This window comes from Oncorhynchus keta, unplaced genomic scaffold, assembly GCF_023373465.1.
Source record: "Oncorhynchus keta strain PuntledgeMale-10-30-2019 unplaced genomic scaffold, Oket_V2 Un_contig_2392_pilon_pilon, whole genome shotgun sequence".
NCBI classification, from domain to species: domain Eukaryota; kingdom Metazoa; phylum Chordata; class Actinopteri; order Salmoniformes; family Salmonidae; genus Oncorhynchus; species Oncorhynchus keta.
Window position 1 is genome coordinate 1 of NW_026283638.1, and position 22,709 is coordinate 22,709.

A 22,709-nucleotide genomic window follows, 5' to 3' on the forward strand; every position below is an offset into this window, starting at 1 on the left:
CGTACCTGTGGTCTGGGTGGGGGCAGCCTCCGCTTTGGCCCCACTGAAGGAGAAGGCAGGAGGAGCAGCGCCTCCAAACAGGGAGGAGGAGGAGACACTAGGAGCTCCTCCGGTGCTCAGAGACCCCAACAATGAGCTGTTCCCCTTCTGGCCCAAGCTAAAGCTGACGCCAGCGGGGATCGGAGCGGCTGAGCTGTCCACCGGGGCCGTGGCGCTGCCGTCCTTGTCCTTACTGAAGGAGAACACCGGGGCCGTGGCGGTCGAGCCGGCGGTGCTAGAGGAGGGTGGTGGTGGTGTACTGGCTGCCCGCTCCTCTGGTTCCTCTGCTCTGCTACTGCTCTCTGAGCCTCCGTCCGCCACCACAGCAGCTCCAGTCCCTCCACTCCCTCCGTACTTCTTCTCGATGCTGGCCAGGTGCTTTTCATAGTCCCTGAAGATGGGGTTTAGGTCACAGAGGGGGTTTCCGTTGACGTGCTTGGTGATCCAGTCCCTGACCGAGCAGTTGAGAGCTGTGAGCTGCCTACTGTATTCCTGGTTGTTACCGCTGTTAGAGGAGAGAGAGGAGCCGAGAGACCGACTGGAAACCGCGGGGGAGGAACCATTAGACTGCTGCCCTGTGATGACGGCACTGGAGGAGGGGCCGCTGAATGTTAATGAACCTAGGAGAGGAGGAGGAGGGGGGAGGAAGAGGGGATAGAGGAGAGGGGAGGAGGGGAGGAGAAGGTGAAGAGAGAACAAGAATGTAAACGTTCCAGCAGAGAGAGAAGCCATGATACCTCACAGTAGCCTTAAGGCTTCAGCGTGAGTCACCTGGCGCCTAGCAACACAATGACTGTGTTCCCATACCTTCCTCCTTCGCTTGAAAAACAAGAAGGGGGAAAAAGGCAATAGTACCGTTTGTCCATCCGGAGATGCCGTAGCCGGTAAACACTTCCTCAAAATAACTCAAGAAATGTATATTTCTCCATCTGACTAGGATGTTTGGTGCAAGTATTTCTCAAGTGAAAAGATTTGCATGAAAAGTAGCCTATCATTGAATGACAGAACAGATCTATGAAGAATCATGCCGAAGACCAAAACATCACAAAATGGCGTCATCATAAATGGACAAACTGTTTCAGATGGAAAGCACGCGGACGCCCGCAGTATGCCCTGTGTTTCAGGTGGGAAGCCTGCAGACGCCAGCAGTATACCCTGTTTCAGATGGGAAGCCTGCGGACGCCCGCAGTATGCCCTGTGCTTCAGATGGGAAGCACGAGGACGCCCGCAGTATGCCCTGTGTTTCAGATGGGAAGCCTGCGCCTGCCCTGTGTTTCAGATGGGAAGTCTGCAGACGCCCGCAGTATGCCCTGTGTTTCAGATGGGAAGCCTGCAGACGCCCGCAGTATGCCCTGTGTTTCAGATGGGAAGCCTGCAGACGCCCGCAGTATGCCCTGTGTTTCAGATGGGAAGCCTGCAGACGCCAGCAGTATGCCCTGTGTTTCAGATGGGAAGTCTGCAGACGCCCGCAGTATGCCCTGTGTTTCAGATGGGAAGCCTGCAGACGCCCGCAGTATGCCCTGTGTTTCAGATGGGAAGCCTGCAGACGCCCGCAGTATGCCCTGTGTTTCAGATGGGAAGCCTGCAGACGCCAGCAGTATGCCCTGTGTTTCAGATGGGAAGCCTGCAGACGCCCGCAGTATGCCCTGTGTTTCAGATGGGCAGAACGCGGACGCCCGCAGTATGCCCTGTGTTTCAGATGGGAAGCCTGAAACACAGTATGCCCTGTGTTTCAGATGGGAAGCCTGCAGACGCCCGCAGTATGCCCTGTGTTTCAGATGGGAAGCTTGAAACACAGTATGCCCTGTGTTTCAGATGGGAAGCACGAAACACAGTATGCCCTGTGTTTCAGATGGGAAGTCTGCAGACGCCTGCAGTATGCCCTGTGTTTCAGATGGGAAGTCTGCAGACGCCTGCAGTATGCCCTGTGTTTGACGGTAGAGAAGAAGAGATGTGTGGCTGTGACAGCACCACACAGAGCGAGAGACGGAGAACGAGAGACGGAGAACGAGAGACGGAGAACGAGCACGTCCTAGACTGACTGACTACTGGAGCATTTATGTTCTGTCATTCTGCCCTCAGGCACCACACTGGGAGAGGAGCTGACACACACAGCGAACCCCACTGATTCAGCTCCATTATCCTCAAACCAGATCCACAGAGGGAACCCACTGATTCAGCTCCATTATCCTGTAATAGCAGATCCACAGAGGGAACCCCACTGATTCAGCTCCATTATCCTGTAATACCAGATCCACAGAGGGAACCCACTGATTCAGCTCCATTATCCTGTAATACCAGATCCACAGAGGGAACCCACTGATTCAGCTCCATTATCCTGTAATACCAGATCCACAGAGGGAACCCACTGATTCAGCTCCATTATCCTGTAATACCAGATCCACAGAGGGAACCCACTGATTCAGCTCCATTATCCTGTAATACCAGATCCACAGAGGGAACCCACTGATTCAGCTCCATTATCCTGTAATACCAGATCCACAGAGGGAACCCACTGATTCAGCTCCATTATCCTGTAATGGCAGATCCACAGAGGGAACCCCACTGATTCAGCTCCATTATCCTGTAATTCACAGAGGAACCCACAGCTCCATTATCCTGTAATACCAGATCCACAGAGGGAACCCCACTGATTCAGCTCCATTATCCTGTAATACCAGATCCACAGAGGGAACCCCACTGATTCAGCTCCATTATCCTGTAATACCAGATCCACAGAGGGAACCCCACTGATTCAGCTCCATTATCCTGTAATACCAGATCCACACAGGTAACCCCACTGATTCAGCTCCATTATCCTGTAATACCAGATCCACAGAGGGAACCCCACTGATTCAGCTCCATTATCCTGTAATACCAGATCCACAGAGGGAACCCCACTGATTCAGCTCCATTATCCTGTAATAGCAGATCCACAGAGGGAACCCCACTGATTCAGCTCCATTATCCTGTAATACCAGATCCACAGAGGAACCCCACTGATTCAGCTCCATTATTGCAGATCCACAGAGGGAACCCCACTGATTCAGCTCCATTATCCTGTAATACCAGATCCACAGAGGAACCCCACTGATTCAGCTCCATTATCCTGTACCAGATACCAGATTCAGCTCCATTATCCTGTAATACCAGATCCACAGAGGGAACCCCACTGATTCAGCTCCATTATCCTGTAATACCAGATCCACAGAGGGAACCCCACTGATTCAGCTCCATTATCCTGTAATACCAGATCCACACAGCGAAACCCACTGACTCAGCTCCATTATCCTGTAATACCAGATCCACAGAGGGAACCCCACTGATTCAGCTCCATTATCCTGTAATACCAGATCCACAGAGGGAACCCCAGTGATTCAGCTCCATTATCCTGTAATACCAGATCCACACAACGAACCCCACTGATTCAGCTCCATTATCCTGTAATACCAGATCCACAGAGGAACCCCACTGATTCAGCTCCATTATCCTGTAATAGCAGATCCACAGAGGGAACCCCACTGATTCAGCTCCATTATCCTGTAATACCAGATCCCACAGAACCCCACTGATTCAGCTCCATTATCCTAATACCAGAACCCCACTGATTCAGCTCCATTATCCTGTAATACCAGATCCACAGAGGGAACCCCACTGATTCAGCTCCATTATCCTGTAATACCAGATCCACAGAGGAAACCCCAGTGATTCAGCTCCAATCCCCACAGAGGGAACTGATTCAGCTCCATTATCCTGTAATAGCAGATCCACAGAGGGAACCCACTGATTCAGCTCCATTATCCTGTAATAGCAGATCCACACAGGTAACCCACTGATTCAACTCCATTATCCTGTAATAGCAGATACGAACCCCACTGATTCAGCTCCATTATCCTGTAATACCAGGGAACCCCACTGATTCAGCTCCATTATCCTGTAATACCAGATCCCACTCGAACCCCACTGATTCAACTCCATTATCCTGGGGAAGCTCCATTATCCTGTAATAGCATTCCACAGCTGAACCCCACTGATTCAGCTCCATTATCCTGTAATAGCAGATCCACAGAGGGAACCCCACTGATTCAGCTCCATTATCCTGTAATAGCAGATCCACACAACGAACCCCACTGATTCAGCTCCATTATCCTCATACCAGATCCACAGAGGGAACCCCACTGATTCAGCTCCATTATCCTGTAATACCAGATCCACAGAGGGAACCCCACTGATTCAGCTCCATTATCCTGTAATACCAGATCCCACAGGTAACCCCACTGATTCATCGAACTTTGATTCAGCTCCATTATCCTGTAATAGCAGATCCACAGGGGGAACCCCACTGATTCAGCTCCATTATCCTGTAATAGCAGATCCACAGGGGGAACCCCACTGATTCAGCTCCATTATCCTGTAATAGCAGATCCCGCTCAACAATGGAGGATTCTCAACTCGCTTTCACAAGTTATCCTATCGGACTTGCACATTAATTGATCGGACTTGCACATTAATTGATCGGACTTGCACATTAATTGATCGGACTTGCACATTAATTGATCGGACTTGCACATTAACTGTACAGCGGGTTTCTACCCCCCCCAAACAATCAGTCTCTTACCTGGTGTGGTGGTCTTGGTGGCAGTAGGCGAGGTGAACCCGGTGAGGGCTGGAGTGACAGGTCTGACACTGTTCCCATTGGACAGCCCAGACAGGGGTTTAAACCCTACCCCATTCCCGAACCCGGAGAAGGCTGTGATCCCCTCAGCGGCTGGCCCGGTTCCCGATGTAGGGGCCAGGGAGAACCCTTTAAACACTTTGAATGATCCTCCACTCTGCCCCTGTAGGCAGAAAAGACAAGGAGGAAACTGGATTCACGAGGGAACTGGATGCTTCCATCTCCCTCCATTAGGATAAAACATCACTGGACGGGGCTCTTTAAAAAGAGTCCTGGCATCCAAGGAAGAGCTGCTTTCCTTGGGTTAATGTAAAGCTGGAAGGAAGGACTGCTTGTCTTGGGTTAATGTAAAGCTGGGAGGAAGGACTGCTTGTCTTGGGTTAATGTAAAGCTGGAAGGAAGGACTGCTTGCCTTGGGTTAATGTAAAGCTGGAAGGAAGGAAGAGCTGCTTGACTTGGGTTAATGTAAAGCTGGAAGGAAGGACTGCTTGCCTTGGGTTAATGTAAAGCTGGAAGGAAGCAAGAGCTGCTTGACTTGGGTTAATGTAAAGCTGGAAGGAAGCAAGAGCTGCTTGACTTGGGTTAATGTAAAGCTGGAAGGAAGCAAGAGCTGCTTGACTTGGGTTAATGTAAAGCTGGAAGGAAGGACTGCTTGCCTTGGGTTAATGTAAAGCTGGAAGGAAGCAAGAGCTGCTTGACTTGGGTTAATGTAAAGCTGGAAGGAAGGACTGCTTGTCTTGGGTTAATGTAAAGCTGGAATGAAGGACTGCTTGCCTTGGGTTAATGTAAAGCTGGAAGGAAGGACTGCTTGTCTTGGGTTAATGTAAAGCTGGAAGGAAGGACTGCTTGCCTTGGGTTAATGTAAAGCTGGAAGGAAGCAAGAGCTGCTTGACTTGGGTTAATGTAAAGCTGGAAGGAAGCAAGAGCTGCTTGACTTGGGTTAATGTAAAGCTGGAAGGAAGGAAGAGCTGCTTGTCTTGGGTTAATGTAAAGCTGGAAGGAAGGAAGAGCTGCTTGACTTGGGTTAATGTAAAGCTGGAAGGAAGGAAGAGCTGCTTGTCTTGGGTTAATGTAAAGCTGGAAGGAAGGAAGAGCTGCTTGTCTTGGGTTAATGTAAAGCTGGAAGGAAGGAAGGAAGGAAGGAAGGACTGCTTGTCTTGGGTTAATGTAAAGCTGGAAGGAAGGAAGGAAGGACTGCTTGACTTGGGTTAATGTAAAGCTGGAAGGAAGGAAGGAAGGACTGCTTGACTTGGGTTAATGTAAAGCTGGGAGGGAGGAAGGACTGCTTGTCTTGGGTTAATGTAAAGCTGGAAGGAAGGAAGGAAGGAAGGACTGCTTGCCTTGGGTTAATGTAAAGCTGGAAGGAAGGAAGGAAGGACTGCTTGCCTTGGGTTAATGTAAAGCTGGGAGGAAGGAAGGAAGGAAGGAAGGAAGGACTGCTTGCCTTGGGTTAATGTAAAGCTGGAAGGAAGGAAGGAAGGAAGGAAGGAAGGAAGGAAGGAAGGAAGGAAGGAAGGACTGCTTGTCTTGGGTTAATGTAAAGCTGGAAGGAAGGAAGCTTGTCTTGGGTTAATGTAAAGCTGGGAGGAAGGAAGGAAGGAAGGACTGCTTGCCTTGGGTTAATGTAAAGCTGGAAGGAAGGACTGCTTGTCTTGGGTTAATGTAAAGCTGGGAGGAAGGAAGGAAGGAAGGACTGCTTGCCTTGGGTTAATGTAAAGCTGGAAGGAAGGAAGGACTGCTTGTCTTGGGTTAATGTAAAGCTGGAAGGAAGGAAGGACTGCTTGTCTTGGGTTAATGTAAAGCTGGAAGGAAGGAAGGAAGGAAGGAAGGAAGGACTGCTTGTCTTGGGTTAATGTAAAGCTGGAAGGAAGGACTGCTTGTCTTGGGTTAATGTAAACCTGGGTTGTGTTCAGTCGGCACTAAACTGAAGAAAACGTGAAACAGGGATGTAGTTGCAATAAGAAAGGCTTGTTTTTTATTCTAATGAACATGACCCAGGTTTCCCCCTGACACACTAAGACAGCATGTGAGCGAGTTCCTGTGGTGTTGGTTAGTTAACGAGTCTAGAAAAGTATGTGGCCATTAATGCCAGCTTCTAGCCTACATCACCTAGGTCAACAGCTAGACACACACACAGACAGACAGCATGCATGCTAGTGCCCTTGGGCGTTGGTTAGTCAGTCAGGCAGCCTACATCACCGAGGCCAACAGCTAGTCACACACACACACACACACACACACACACACACACACACACACACACACACACACACACACACACACACACACACACACACACACACAGACAGCATGCACACACACGTTGGTTAGTCAGTCAGGTAGCCAGTCACACACACACACACAGACAGCATGCATGCTAGTGCCCTTGGGCGTTGGTTAGTCAGTCAGGCAGCCTACCTCTGAACCAGCAGCACGACGTTTGGCCTTCTTGATGGGCCTGCTCTTCATCACATCATCACTAGCGATGGAAAATGTCCCTGCCTGATGAACACCATCAGAACACTGTTAGAAATAGGATTAAATATGTACAACACATCCTTACTCTGCTATATAGTCCAGGTAATATATACAACACATCCTTACTCTGCTATATAGTCCAGGTAATATATACAACACATCCTTACTCTGCTATATAGTCCAGGTAACACATCCTTACTCTGCTATATAGTCCAGGTAATATATACAACACATCCTTACTCTGCTATATAGTCCAGGTAAATATGTACAACACATCCTTACTCTGCTATATAGTCCAGGTAATATATAACACATCCTTACTCTGCTATATAGTCCAGGTAACACATCCTTACTCTGCTATATAGTCCAGGTAATATATACAACACATCCTTACTCTGCTATATAGTCCAGGTAATATATACAACACATCCTTACTCTGCTATATAGTCCAGGTAATATATACAACACATCCTTACTCTGCTATATAGTCCAGGTAATACATCCTTACTCTGCTATATAGTCCAGGTAACACATCCTTACTCTGCTATATAGTCCAGGTAATATATACAACACATCCTTACTCTGCTATATAGTCCAGGTAATATATACAACACATCCTTACTCTGCTATATAGTCCAGGTAATACATCCTTACTCTGCTATATAGTCCAGGTAATATATACATCACATCCTTACTCTGCTATATAGTCCAGGTAACATATACAACACATCCTTACTCTGCTATATAGTCCAGGTAATATATACAACACATCCTTATTCTACTATATAGTCCAGGTAATACATCCTTACTCTGCTATATAGTCCAGGTAATACATCCTTACTCTTCTATATAGTCCAGGTAATATATACAACACATCCTTACTCTGCTATATAGTCCAGGTAACACATCCTTACTCTGCTATATAGTCCAACACATCCTTACTCTGCTATATAGTCCAGGTAATATATACAACACATCCTTACTCTGCTATATAGTCCAGGTAACACATCCTTACTCTGCTATATAGTCCAGGTAATATATACAACACATCCTTACTCTGCTATATAGTCCAGGTAACACATCCTTACTCTGCTATATAGTCCAGGTAATACATCCTTACTCTGCTATATAGTCCAGGTAATATATACAACACATCCTTACTCTGCTATATAGTCCAGGTAATACATCCTTACTCTGCTATATAGTCCAGGTAATATATACAACACATCCTTACTCTGCTATATAGTCCAGGTAATATATACAACACATCCTTACTCTGCTATATAGTCCAGGTAATACATCCTTACTCTGCTATATAGTCCAGGTAATATATACAACACTCTGCTATATAGTCCAGGTAATATATACAACACATACTTACTCTGCTATATAGTCCAGGCAACACATCCTTACTCTGCTATATAGTCCAGGTAATACATCCTTACTCTGCTATATAGTCCAGGTAATATATACATCACATCCTTACTCTGCTATATAGTCCAGGTAATATATACAACACATCCTTACTCTGCTATATAGTCCAGGTAATATATACAACACATCCTTACTCTGCTATATAGTCCAGGTAATATATACATCACATCCTTATCTGCTATATAGTCCAGGTAATACATCCTCTGCTATATAGTCCAGGTAATATATACAACACATCCTTACTCTGCTATATAGTCCAGGTAACACATCCTTACTCTGCTATATAGTCCAGGTAATATATACAACACATCCTTACTCTGCTATATAGTCCAGGCAACACATCCTTACTCTGCTATATAGTCCAGGTAATACATCCTTACTCTGCTATATAGTCCAGGTAATATATACAACACATCCTTACTCTGCTATATAGTCCAGGTAATACATCCTTACTCTGCTATATAGTCCAGGTAATATATACAACACATCCTTACTCTGCTATATAGTCCAGGTAATATATACAACACATCCTTACTCTGCTATATAGTCCAGGTAATACATCCTTACTCTTCTATATAGTCCAGGTAATATATACAACACATCCTTACTCTGCTATATAGTCCAGGTAATATATACAACACATCCTTACTCTGCTATATAGTCCAGGTAATATATACAACACATCCTTACTCTGCTATATAGTCCAGGTAATACATCCTTACTCTGCTATATAGTCCAGGTAATATATACAACACATCCTTACTCTGCTATATAGTCCAGGTAATATATACAACACATCCTTACTCTGCTATATAGTCCAGGTAATATATACAACACATCCTTACTCTGCTATATAGTCCAGGTAACACATCCTTACTCTGCTATATAGTCCAGGTAATACATCCTTACTCTGCTATATAGTCCAGGTAATATATACAACACATCCTTACTCTGCTATATAGTCCAGGTAACACATCCTTACTCTGCTATATAGTCCAGGTAATATATACAACACATCCTTACTCTGCTATATAGTCCAGGTAATATATACAACACATCCTTACTCTGCTATATAGTCCAGGTAACACATCCTTACTCTGCTATATAGTCCAGGTAATATATACAACACATCCTTACTCTGCTATATAGTCCAGGCAACACATCCTTACTCTGCTATATAGTCCAGGTAATACATCCTTACTCTTCTATATAGTCCAGGTAATATATACAACACATCCTTACTCTGCTATATAGTCCAGGTAACACATCCTTACTCTGCTATATAGTCCAGGTAATATATACAACACATCCTTACTCTGCTATATAGTCCAGGTAATATATACAACACATCCTTACTCTGCTATATAGTCCAGGTAACACATCCTTACTCTGCTATATAGTCCAGGTAACACATCCTTACTCTGCTATATAGTCCAGGTAATATATACAACACATCCTTACTCTGCTATATAGTCCAGGCAACACATCCTTACTCTGCTATATAGTCCAGGTAATACATCCTTACTCTTCTATATAGTCCAGGTAATATATACATCACATCCTTACTCTGCTATATAGTCCAGGTAATATATACAACACATCCTTACTCTGCTATATAGTCCAGGTAATATATACAACACATCCTTACTCTGCTATATAGTCCAGGTACATCCTTTGCTATATAGTCCAGGTAATATATACAACACATCCTTACTCTGCTATATAGTCCAGGTAACACATCCATACTCTGCTATATAGTCCAGGTAATATATACAACACATCCTTACTCTGCTATATAGTCCAGGCAACACATCCTTACTCTGCTATATAGTCCAGGTAATACATCCTTACTCTTCTATATAGTCCAGGTAATATATACAACACATCCTTACTCTGCTATATAGTCCAGGTAACACATCCTTACTCTGCTATATAGTCCAGGTAATATATACAACACATCCTTACTCTGCTATATAGTCCAGGTAATATATACAACACATCCTTACTCTGCTATATAGTCCAGGTAACACATCCTTACTCTGCTATATAGTCCAGGTAACACATCCTTACTCTGCTATATAGTCCAGGTAATATATACAACACATCCTTACTCTGCTATATAGTCCAGGCAACACATCCTTACTCTGCTATATAGTCCAGGTAATACATCCTTACTCTTCTATATAGTCCAGGTAATATATACATCACATCCTTACTCTGCTATATAGTCCAGGTAATATATACAACACATCCTTACTCTGCTATATAGTCCAGGTAACACATCCTTACTCTGCTATATAGTCCAGGTAATATATACAACACATCCTTACTCTGCTATATAGTCCAGGTAACACATCCTTACTCTGCTATATAGTCCAGGTAACACATCCTTACTCTGCTATATAGTCCAGGTAACACATCCTTACTCTGCTATATAGTCCAGGTAATATATACAACACATCCTTACTCTGCTATATAGTCCAGGTAATATATACAACACATCCTTACTCTGCTATATAGTCCAGGTAACACATCCTTACTCTGCTATATAGTCCAGGTAATATATACAACACATCCTTACTCTGCTATATAGTCCAGGTAATATATACAACACATCCTTACTCTGCTATATAGTCCAGGTAATACATCCTTACTCTGCTATATAGTCCAGGTAACACATCCTTACTCTGCTATATAGTCCAGGTAATATATACAACACATCCTTACTCTGCTATATAGTCCAGGTAACACATCCTTACTCTGCTATATAGTCCAGGTAATATATACAACACATCCTTACTCTGCTATATAGTCCAGGTAACACATCCTTACTCTGCTATATAGTCCAGGTAATATATACAACACATCCTTACTCTGCTATATAGTCCAGGTAACACATCCTTACTCTGCTATATAGTCCAGGTAACACATCCTTACTCTGCTATATAGTCCAGGTAATATATACAACACATCCTTACTCTGCTATATAGTCCAGGTAACACATCCTTACTCTGCTATATAGTCCAGGTAATATATACAACACATCCTTACTCTGCTATATAGTCCAGGTAATATATACATCACATCCTTACTCTGCTATACAGTCCAGGTAATATATACAACACATCCTTACTCTGCTATATAGTCCAGGCAACACATCCTTACTCTGCTATATAGTCCAGGTAATACATCCTTACTCTTCTATATAGTCCAGGTAATATATACATCACATCCTTACTCTGCTATATAGTCCAGGTAATATATACAACACATCCTTACTCTGCTATATAGTCCAGGTAACACATCCTTACTCTGCTATATAGTCCAGGTAATATATACAACACATCCTTACTCTGCTATATAGTCCAGGTAATATATACATCACATCCTTACTCTGCTATATAGTCCAGGTAATATATACAACACATCCTTACTCTGCTATATAGTCCAGGTAATATATAACACATCCTTACTCTGCTATATAGTCCAGGTAATACATCCTTACTCTGCTATATAGTCCAGGTAATATATACACACATCCTTACTCTGCTATATAGTCCAGGTAATATATACAACACATCCTTACTCTGCTATATAGTCCAGGTAACACATCCTTACTCTGCTATATAGTCCAGGTAATATATACAACACATCCTTACTCTGCTATATAGTCCAGGTAACACATCCTTACTCTGCTATATAGTCCAGGTAATACATCCTTACTCTGCTATATAGTCCAGGTAACACATCCTTACTCTGCTATATAGTCCAGGTAATATATACAACACATCCTTACACTGCTATATAGTCCAGGTAATATATACAACACATCCTTACACTGCTATATAGTCCAGGTAATACATCCTTACTCTGCTATATAGTCCAGGTAATACATCCTTACTCTGCTATATAGTCCAGGTAACACATCCTTACTCTGCTATATAGTCCAGGTAATATATACATCACATCCTTACTCTGCTATATAGTCCAGGTAACACATCCTTACTCTGCTATATAGTCCAGGTAATATATACAACACATCCTTACTCTGCTATATAGTCCAGGTAATATATACAACACATCCTTACTCTGCTATATAGTCCAGGTAATATATACAACACATCCTTACTCTGCTATATAGTCCAGGTAACACATCCTTACTCTGCTATATAGTCCAGGTAACACATCCTTACTCTGCTATATAGTCCAGGTAATATATACAACACATCCTTACTCTGCTATATAGTCCAGGTAATATATACAACACATCCTTACTCTGCTATATAGTCCAGGTAATACATCCTTACTCTGCTATATAGTCCAGGTAATATATACAACACATCCTTACTCTGCTATATAGTCCAGGTAATATATACAACACATCCTTACTCTGCTATATAGTCCAGGTAATATATACAACACATCCTTACTCTGCTATATAGTCCAGGTAATATATACAACACATCCTTACTCTGCTATATAGTCCAGGTAATATATACAACACATCCTTACTCTGCTATATAGTCCAGGTAATATATACAACACATCCTTACTCTGCTATATAGTCCAGGTAACACATCCTTACTCTGCTATATAGTCCAGGTAATATATACAACACATCCTTACTCTGCTATATAGTCCAGGTAACACATCCTTACTCTGCTATATAGTCCAGGTAATATATACAACACATCCTTACTCTGCTATATAGTCCAGGTAATATATACAACACATCCTTACTCTGCTATATAGTCCAGGTAACACAATATATAGTCCAGGTAACACATCCTTACTCTGCTATATAGTCCAGGTAATATATAGTCCAGGTAACACATCCTTACTCTGCTATATAGTCCAGGCAACACATCCTTACTCTGCTATATAGTCCAGGTAATACATCCTTACTCTGCTATATAGTCCAGGTAATATATACATCACATCCTTACTCTGCTATATAGTCCAGGTAATATATACAACACATCCTTACTCTGCTATATAGTCCAGGTAACACATCCTTACTCTGCTATATAGTCCAGGTAATATATACAACACATCCTTACTCTGCTATATAGTCCAGGTAACACATCCTTACTCTGCTATATAGTCCAGGTAACACATCCTTACTCTGCTATATAGTCCAGGTAACACATCCTTACTCTGCTATATAGTCCAGGTAATATATACAACACATCCTTACTCTGCTATATAGTCCAGGTATACATATATAGTCCAGGTAACACATCCTTACTCTGCTATATAGTCCAGGTAATATATACAACACATCCTTACTCTGCTATATAGTCCAGGTAACACATCCTTACTCTGCTATATAGTCCAGGTAATATATACAACACATCCTTACTCTGCTATATAGTCCAGGTAATACATCCTTACTCTGCTATATAGTCCAGGTAATATATACAACACATCCTTACTCTGCTATATAGTCCAGGTAACACATCCTTACTCTGCTATATAGTCCAGGTAACACATCCTTACTCTGCTATATAGTCCAGGTAATATGTACAACACATCCTTACTCTGCTATATAGTCCAGGTAATATATACAACACATCCTTACTCTGCTATATAGTCCAGGTAATATATACAACACATCCTTACTCTGCTATATAGTCCAGGTAATATATACAACACATCCTTACTCTGCTATATAGTCCAGGTAATATATACAACACATCCTTACTCTGCTATATAGTCCAGGTAATATATACAACACATCCTTACTCTGCTATATAGTCCAGGCAACACATCCTTACTCTGCTATATAGTCCAGGTAATACATCCTTACATCCTTACTCTGCTATATAGTCCAGGTAATATATACATCACATCCTTACTCTGCTATATAGTCCAGGTAATATATACAACACATCCTTACTCTGCTATATAGTCCAGGTAACACATCCTTACTCTGCTATATAGTCCAGGTAATATATACAACACATCCTTACTCTGCTATATAGTCCAGGTAACACATCCTTACTCTGCTATATAGTCCAGGTACATCCTTACTCTGCTATATAGTCCAGGTAACACATCCTTACTCTGCTATATAGTCCAGGTAATATATACAACACATCCTTACTCTGCTATATAGTCCAGGTAATATATACAACACATCCTTACTCTGCTATATAGTCCAGGTAATACATCCTTACTCTGCTATATAGTCCAGGTAACACATCCTTACTCTGCTATATAGTCCAGGTAATATATACAACACATCCTTACTCTGCTATATAGTCCAGGTAACACATCCTTACTCTGCTATATAGTCCAGGTAATATATACAACACATCCTTACTCTGCTATATAGTCCAGGTAATACATCCTTACTCTGCTATATAGTCCAGGTAATATATACAACACATCCTTACTCTGCTATATAGTCCAGGTAACACATCCTTACTCTGCTATATAGTCCAGGTAACACATCCTTACTCTGCTATATAGTCCAGGTAATATATACAACACATCCTTACTCTGCTATATAGTCCAGGTAATATATACAACACATCCTTACTCTGCTATATAGTCCAGGTAATATATACAACACATCCTTACTCTGCTATATAGTCCAGGTAACACATCCTTACTCTGCTATATAGTCCAGGTAATATATACAACACATCCTTACTCTGCTATATAGTCCAGGTAATATATACATCACATCCTTACTCTGCTATATAGTCCAGGTAACACATCCTTACTCTGCTATATAGTCCAGGTAATATATACAACACATCCTTACTCTGCTATATAGTCCAGGTAATATATACAACACATCCTTACACTGCTATATAGTCCAGGTAATACATCCTTACTCTGCTATATAGTCCAGGTAACACATCCTTACTCTGCTATATAGTCCAGGTAATATATACATCACATCCTTACTCTGCTATATAGTCCAGGTAATATATACAACACATCCTTACTCTGCTATATAGTCCAGGTAATATATACAACACATCCTTACTCTGCTATATAGTCCAGGTAATATATACAACACATCCTTACTCTGCTATATAGTCCAGGTAATATATACAACACATCCTTACTCTGCTATATAGTCCAGGTAATATATACAACACATCCTTACTCTGCTATATAGTCCAGGTAACACATCCTTACTCTGCTATATAGTCCAGGTAATATATACAACACATCCTTACTCTGCTATATAGTCCAGGTAATATATACAACACATCCTTACTCTGCTATATAGTCCAGGTAATATATACAACACATCCTTACTCTGCTATATAGTCCAGGTAACACATCCTTACTCTGCTATATAGTCCAGGTAATATATACAACACATCCTTACTCTGCTATATAGTCCAGGCAACACATCCTTACTCTGCTATATAGTCCAGGTAACATATACAACACATCCTTACTCTGCTATATAGTCCAGGTAATATATACAACACATCCTTACTCTGCTATATAGTCCAGGTAACACATCCTTACTCTGCTATATAGTCCAGGTAACACATCCTTACTCTGCTATATAGTCCAGGTAATACATCCTTACTCTGCTATATAGTCCAGGTAACACATCCTTACTCTGCTATATAGTCCAGGTAACACATCCTTACTCTGCTATATAGTCCAGGTAACACATCCTTACTCTGCTATATAGTCCAGGTAACATATACAACACATCCTTACTCTGCTATATAGTCCAGGTAATATATACAACACATCCTTACTCTGCTATATAGTCCAGGTAACACATCCTTACTCTGCTATATAGTCCAGGTAATATATACAACACATCCTTACTCTGCTATATAGTCCAGGTAATATATAACACATCCTTACTCTGCTATATAGTCCAGGTAATACATCCTTACTCTGCTATATAGTCCAGGTAATACATACTTAATCTGCTATATAGTCCAGGTAATATATACAACACATCCTTACTCTGCTATATAGTCCAGGTAACACATCCTTACTCTGCTATATAGTCCAGGTAATATATACAACACATCCTTACTCTGCTATATAGTCCAGGTAATACATCCTTACTCTGCTATATAGTCCAGGTAATATATACAACACATCCTTACTCTGCTATATAGTCCAGGTAACACATCCTTACTCTGCTATATAGTCCAGGTAACACATCCTTACTCTGCTATATAGTCCAGGTAATATATACAACACATCCTTACTCTGCTATATAGTCCAGGTAATACATCCTTACTCTGCTATATAGTCCAGGTAACATATACAACACATCCTTACTCTGCTATATAGTCCAGGTAATATATACAACACATCCTTACTCTGCTATATAGTCCAGGTAATATATACAACACATCCTTACTCTGGTATATAGTCCAGGCAACACATCCTTACTCTGCTATATAGTCCAGGTAATACATCCTTACTCTGCTATATAGTCCAGGTAATATATACATCACATCCTTACTCTGCTATATAGTCCAGGTAATATATACAACACATCCTTACTCTGCTATATAGTCCAGGTAACACATCCTTACTCTGCTATATAGTCCAGGTAATATATACAACACATCCTTACTCTGCTATATAGTCCAGGTAATATATACATCACATCCTTACTCTGCTATATAGTCCAGGTAATATATACAACACATCCTTACTCTGCTATATAGTCCAGGCAACACATCCTTACTCTGCTATATAGTCCAGGTAATACATCCTTACTCTTCTATATAGTCCAGGTAATATATACAACACATCCTTACTCTGCTATATAGTCCAGGTAATATATACAACACATCCTTACTCTGCTATATAGTCCAGGTAACACATCCTTACTCTGCTATATAGTCCAGGTAATATATACAACACATCCTTACTCTGCTATATAGTCCAGGTAACACATCCTTACTCTGCTATATAGTCCAGGTAACACATCCTTACTCTGCTATATAGTCCAGGTAACACATCCTTACTCTGCTATATAGTCCAGGTAATATATACAACACATCCTTACTCTGCTATATAGTCCAGGTAATATATACAACACATCCTTACTCTGCTATATAGTCCAGGTAACACATCCTTACTCTGCTATATAGTCCAGGTAACACATCTGCTATATAGTCCAGGTAATACATCCTTACTCTGCTATATAGTCCAGGTAATATATACAACACATCCTTACTCTGCTATATAGTCCAGGCAACACATCCTTACTCTGCTATATAGTCCAGGTAATATATACATCACATCCTTACTCTGCTATATAGTCCAGGTAATATATACAACACATCCTTACTCTGCTATATAGTCCAGGTAATATATACAACACATCCTTACTCTGCTATATAGTCCAGGTAACACATCCTTACTCTGCTATATAGTCCAGGTAACACATCCTTACTCTGCTATATAGTCCAGGTAATATATACAACACATCCTTACTCTGCTATATAGTCCAGGTAATATATACAACACATCCTTACTCTGCTATATAGTCCAGGTAATACATCCTTACTCTGCTATATAGTCCAGGTAATATATACAACACATCCTTACTCTGCTATATAGTCCAGGTAATATATACAACACATCCTTACTCTGCTATATAGTCCAGGTAATATATACAACACATCCTTACTCTGCTATATAGTCCAGGTAATATATACAACACATCCTTACTCTGCTATATAGTCCAGGTAATATATACAACACATCCTTACTCTGCTATATAGTCCAGGTAATATATACAACACATCCTTACTCTGCTATATAGTCCAGGTAACACATCCTTACTCTGCTATATAGTCCAGGTAATATATACAACACATCCTTACTCTGCTATATAGTCCAGGTAACACATCCTTACTCTGCTATATAGTCCAGGTAATATATACAACACATCCTTACTCTGCTATATAGTCCAGGTAATATATACAACACATCCTTACTCTGCTATATAGTCCAGGTAACACATCCTTACTCTGCTATATAGTCCAGGTAACACATCCTTACTCTGCTATATAGTCCAGGTAATATATACAACACATCCTTACTCTGCTATATAGTCCAGGTAACACATCCTTACTCTGCTATATAGTCCAGGTAACACATCCTTACTCTGCTATATAGTCCAGGTAATACATCCTTACTCTTCTATATAGTCCAGGTAATATATACATCACATCCTTACTCTGCTATATAGTCCAGGTAATATATACAACACATCCTTACTCTGCTATATAGTCCAGGTAACACATCCTTACTCTGCTATATAGTCCAGGTAATATATACAACACATCCTTACTCTGCTATATAGTCCAGGTAACACATCCTTACTCTGCTATATAGTCCAGGTAATACATCCTTACTCTGCTATATAGTCCAGGTAATACATCCTTAATCTGCTATATAGTCCAGGTAATATATACAACACATCCTTACTCTGCTATATAGTCCAGGTAATACATCTTACTCTGCTATATAGTCCAGGTAACACATCCTTACTCTGCTATATAGTCCAGGTAATATATACAACACATCCTTACTCTGCTATATAGTCCAGGTAACACATCCTTACTCTGCTATATAGTCCAGGTAATATATACAACACATCCTTACTCTGCTATATAGTCCAGGTAATACATCCTTACTCTGCTATATAGTCCAGGTAATATATACAACACATCCTTACTCTGCTATATAGTCCAGGTAATACATCCTTACTCTGCTATATAGTCCAGGTAACACATCCTTACTCTGCTATATAGTCCAGGTAATATATACAACACATCCTTACTCTGCTATATAGTCCAGGTAATATATACAACACATCCTTACTCTGCTATATAGTCCAGGTAATATATACAACACATCCTTACTCTGCTATATAGTCCAGGTAATATATACAACACATCCTTACTCTGCTATATAGTCCAGGTAATATATACATCACATCCTTACTCTGCTATATAGTCCAGGTAATATATACAACACATCCTTACTCTGCTATATAGTCCAGGCAACACATCCTTACTCTGCTATATAGTCCAGGTAATACATCCTTACTCTGCTATATAGTCCAGGTAATATATACACACATCCTTACTCTGCTATATAGTCCAGGTAATATATACAACACATCCTTACTCTGCTATATAGTCCAGGTAACACATCCTTACTCTGCTATATAGTCCAGGTAATATATACAACACATCCTTACTCTGCTATATAGTCCAGGTAATACATCCTTACTCTGCTATATAGTCCAGGTAACACATCCTTACTCTGCTATATAGTCCACAACACATCCTTACTCTGCTATATAGTCCAGGTAATATATACAACACATCCTTACTCTGCTATATAGTCCAGGTAATATATACAACACATCCTTACTCTGCTATATAGTCCAGGTAATACATCCTTACTCTGCTATATCCAGTAATATATAACACATCCTTACTCTGCTATATAGTCCAGGTAATATATACAACACATCCTTACTCTGCTATATAGTCCAGGTAACACATCCTTACTCTGCTATATAGTCCAGGTAATATATACAACACATCCTTACTCTGCTATATAGTCCAGGTAATATACATCCTTACTCTGCTATATAGTCCAGGTAATATATACAACACATCCTTACTCTGCTATATAGTCCAGGTAACACATCCTTACTCTGCTATATAGTCCAGGTAACACATCCTTACTCTGCTATATAGTCCAGGTAATATATACAACACATCCTTACTCTGCTATATAGTCCAGGTAATATATACAACACATCCTTACTCTGCTATATAGTCCAGGTAATATATACAACACATCCTTACTCTGCTATATAGTCCAGGTAACACATCCTTACTCTGCTATATAGTCCAGGTAATATATACAACACATCCTTACTCTGCTATATAGTCCAGGTAATATATACATCACATCCTTACTCTGCTATATAGTCCAGGTAACACATCCTTACTCTGCTATATAGTCCAGGTAATATATACATCACATCCTTACTCTGCTATATAGTCCAGGTAATATATACAACACATCCTTACTCTGCTATATCCTTTACTCTGCTATATAGTCCAGGTAACACATCCTTACTCTGCTATATAGTCCAGGTAATATATACATCACATCCTTACTCTGCTATATAGTCCAGGTAATATGTACAACACATCCTTACTCTGCTATATAGTCCAGGTAATATATACAACACATCCTTACTCTGCTATATAGTCCAGGTAATATATACAACACATCCTTACTCTGCTATATAGTCCAGGTAATATATACAACACATCCTTACTCTGCTATATAGTCCAGGTAATATGTACAACACATCCTTACTCTGCTATATAGTCCAGGTAACACATCCTTACTCTGCTATATAGTCCAGGTAATATATACATCACATCCTTACTCTGCTATATAGTCCAGGTAATATATACAACACATCCTTACTCTGCTATATAGTCCAGGTAATATATACATCACATCCTTACTCTGCTATATAGTCCAGGTAACACATCCTTACTCTGCTATATAGTCCAGGTAATATATACAACACATCCTTACTCTGCTATATAGTCCAGGTAATATATAACACATCCTTACTCTGCTATATAGTCCAGGTAATATATACAACACATCCTTACTCTGCTATATAGTCCAGGTAATATATACAACACATCCTTACTCTGCTATATAGTCCAGGTAACACATCCTTACTCTGCTATATAGTCCAGGTACAACACATCCTTACTCTGCTATATAGTCCAGGTAATATATACAACACATCCTTACTCTGCTATATAGTCCAGGTAACACATCCTTACTCTGCTATATAGTCCAGGCAACACATCCTTACTCTGCTATATAGTCCAGGTAATACATCCTTACTCTTCTATATAGTCCAGGTAATATATACATCACATCCTTACTCTGCTATATAGTCCAGGTAATATATACAACACATCCTTACTCTGCTATATAGTCCAGGTAACACATCCTTACTCTGCTATATAGTCCAGGTAATATATACAACACATCCTTACTCTGCTATATAGTCCAGGTAACACATCCTTACTCTGCTATATAGTCCAGGTAACACATCCTTACTCTGCTATATAGTCCAGGTAACACATCCTTACTCTGCTATATAGTCCAGGTAATATATACAACACATCCTTACTCTGCTATATAGTCCAGGTAATATATACAACACATCCTTACTCTGCTATATAGTCCAGGTAACACATCCTTACTCTGCTATATAGTCCAGGTAATATATACAACACATCCTTACTCTGCTATATAGTCCAGGTAATACATCCTTACTCTGCTATATAGTCCAGGTAACACATCCTTACTCTGCTATATAGTCCAGGTAATATATACAACACATCCTTACTCTGCTATATAGTCCAGGTAACACATCCTTACTCTGCTATATAGTCCAGGTATATACCAGGTAATATATACAACACATCCTTACTCTGCTATATAGTCCAGGTAATATATACAACACATCCTTACTCTGCTATATAGTCCAGGTAATATATAACACATCCTTACTCTGCTATATAGTCCAGGTAACACATCCTTACTCTGCTATATAGTCCAGGTAATGTACATCCTTACTCTGCTATATAGTCCAGGTAATATATACAACACATCCTTACTCTGCTATATAGTCCAGGTAATATATACAACACATCCTTACTCTGCTATATAGTCCAGGTAATATATACAACACATCCTTACTCTGCTATATAGTCCAGGTAATATATACAACACATCCTTACTCTGCTATATAGTCCAGGTAATATATACAACACATCCTTACTCTGCTATATAGTCCAGGTAATATATACAACACATCCTTACTCTGCTATATAGTCCAGGTAACACATCCTTACTCTGCTATATAGTCCAGGTAACACATCCTTACTCTGCTATATAGTCCAGGTAATATATACATCACATCCTTACTCTGCTATATAGTCCAGGTAATATATACAACACATCCTTACTCTGCTATATAGTCCAGGTAACACATCCT

At 40.7% G+C, this 22,709-nt stretch overlaps 1 protein-coding gene and 1 long non-coding RNA gene across 4 annotated transcripts in view; one reads left to right on the plus strand and one right to left on the minus strand.

The window, feature by feature from the left end:
• Positions 1-5: 5 nt before the first annotated feature.
• nup50 (nucleoporin 50) overlaps positions 6-22,709 on the minus strand; it is a gene marked incomplete at its 3' end in the record, with an annotated part of 29,957 nt that continues 7,253 nt past the window's right edge. The window contains exons 3-5 of the mRNA XM_052505463.1: positions 7,133-7,216; positions 4,658-4,877; positions 6-659 (exon numbers count right to left, since the gene is read on the minus strand). Of these exons, the coding sequence (XP_052361423.1) occupies positions 6-659; positions 4,658-4,877; positions 7,133-7,216 (958 nt within the window). The remainder of the gene's footprint in view (positions 660-4,657; positions 4,878-7,132; positions 7,217-22,709) is intronic.
• On the plus strand, positions 8,227-22,028 carry LOC127921889 (uncharacterized). 3 transcript variants are annotated; one of them, XR_008109882.1, is made up of 4 exons: positions 8,227-8,443; positions 9,024-9,210; positions 15,521-15,684; positions 21,533-22,028. It is a non-coding gene; the product is annotated as an uncharacterized LOC127921889 (long non-coding RNA). The 3 variants fall into 3 exon arrangements; XR_008109883.1 differs by lacking the exon at positions 21,533-22,028 and adding an exon at positions 18,769-18,898; XR_008109881.1 differs by lacking the exon at positions 21,533-22,028 and having other exon boundaries at positions 15,521-15,969.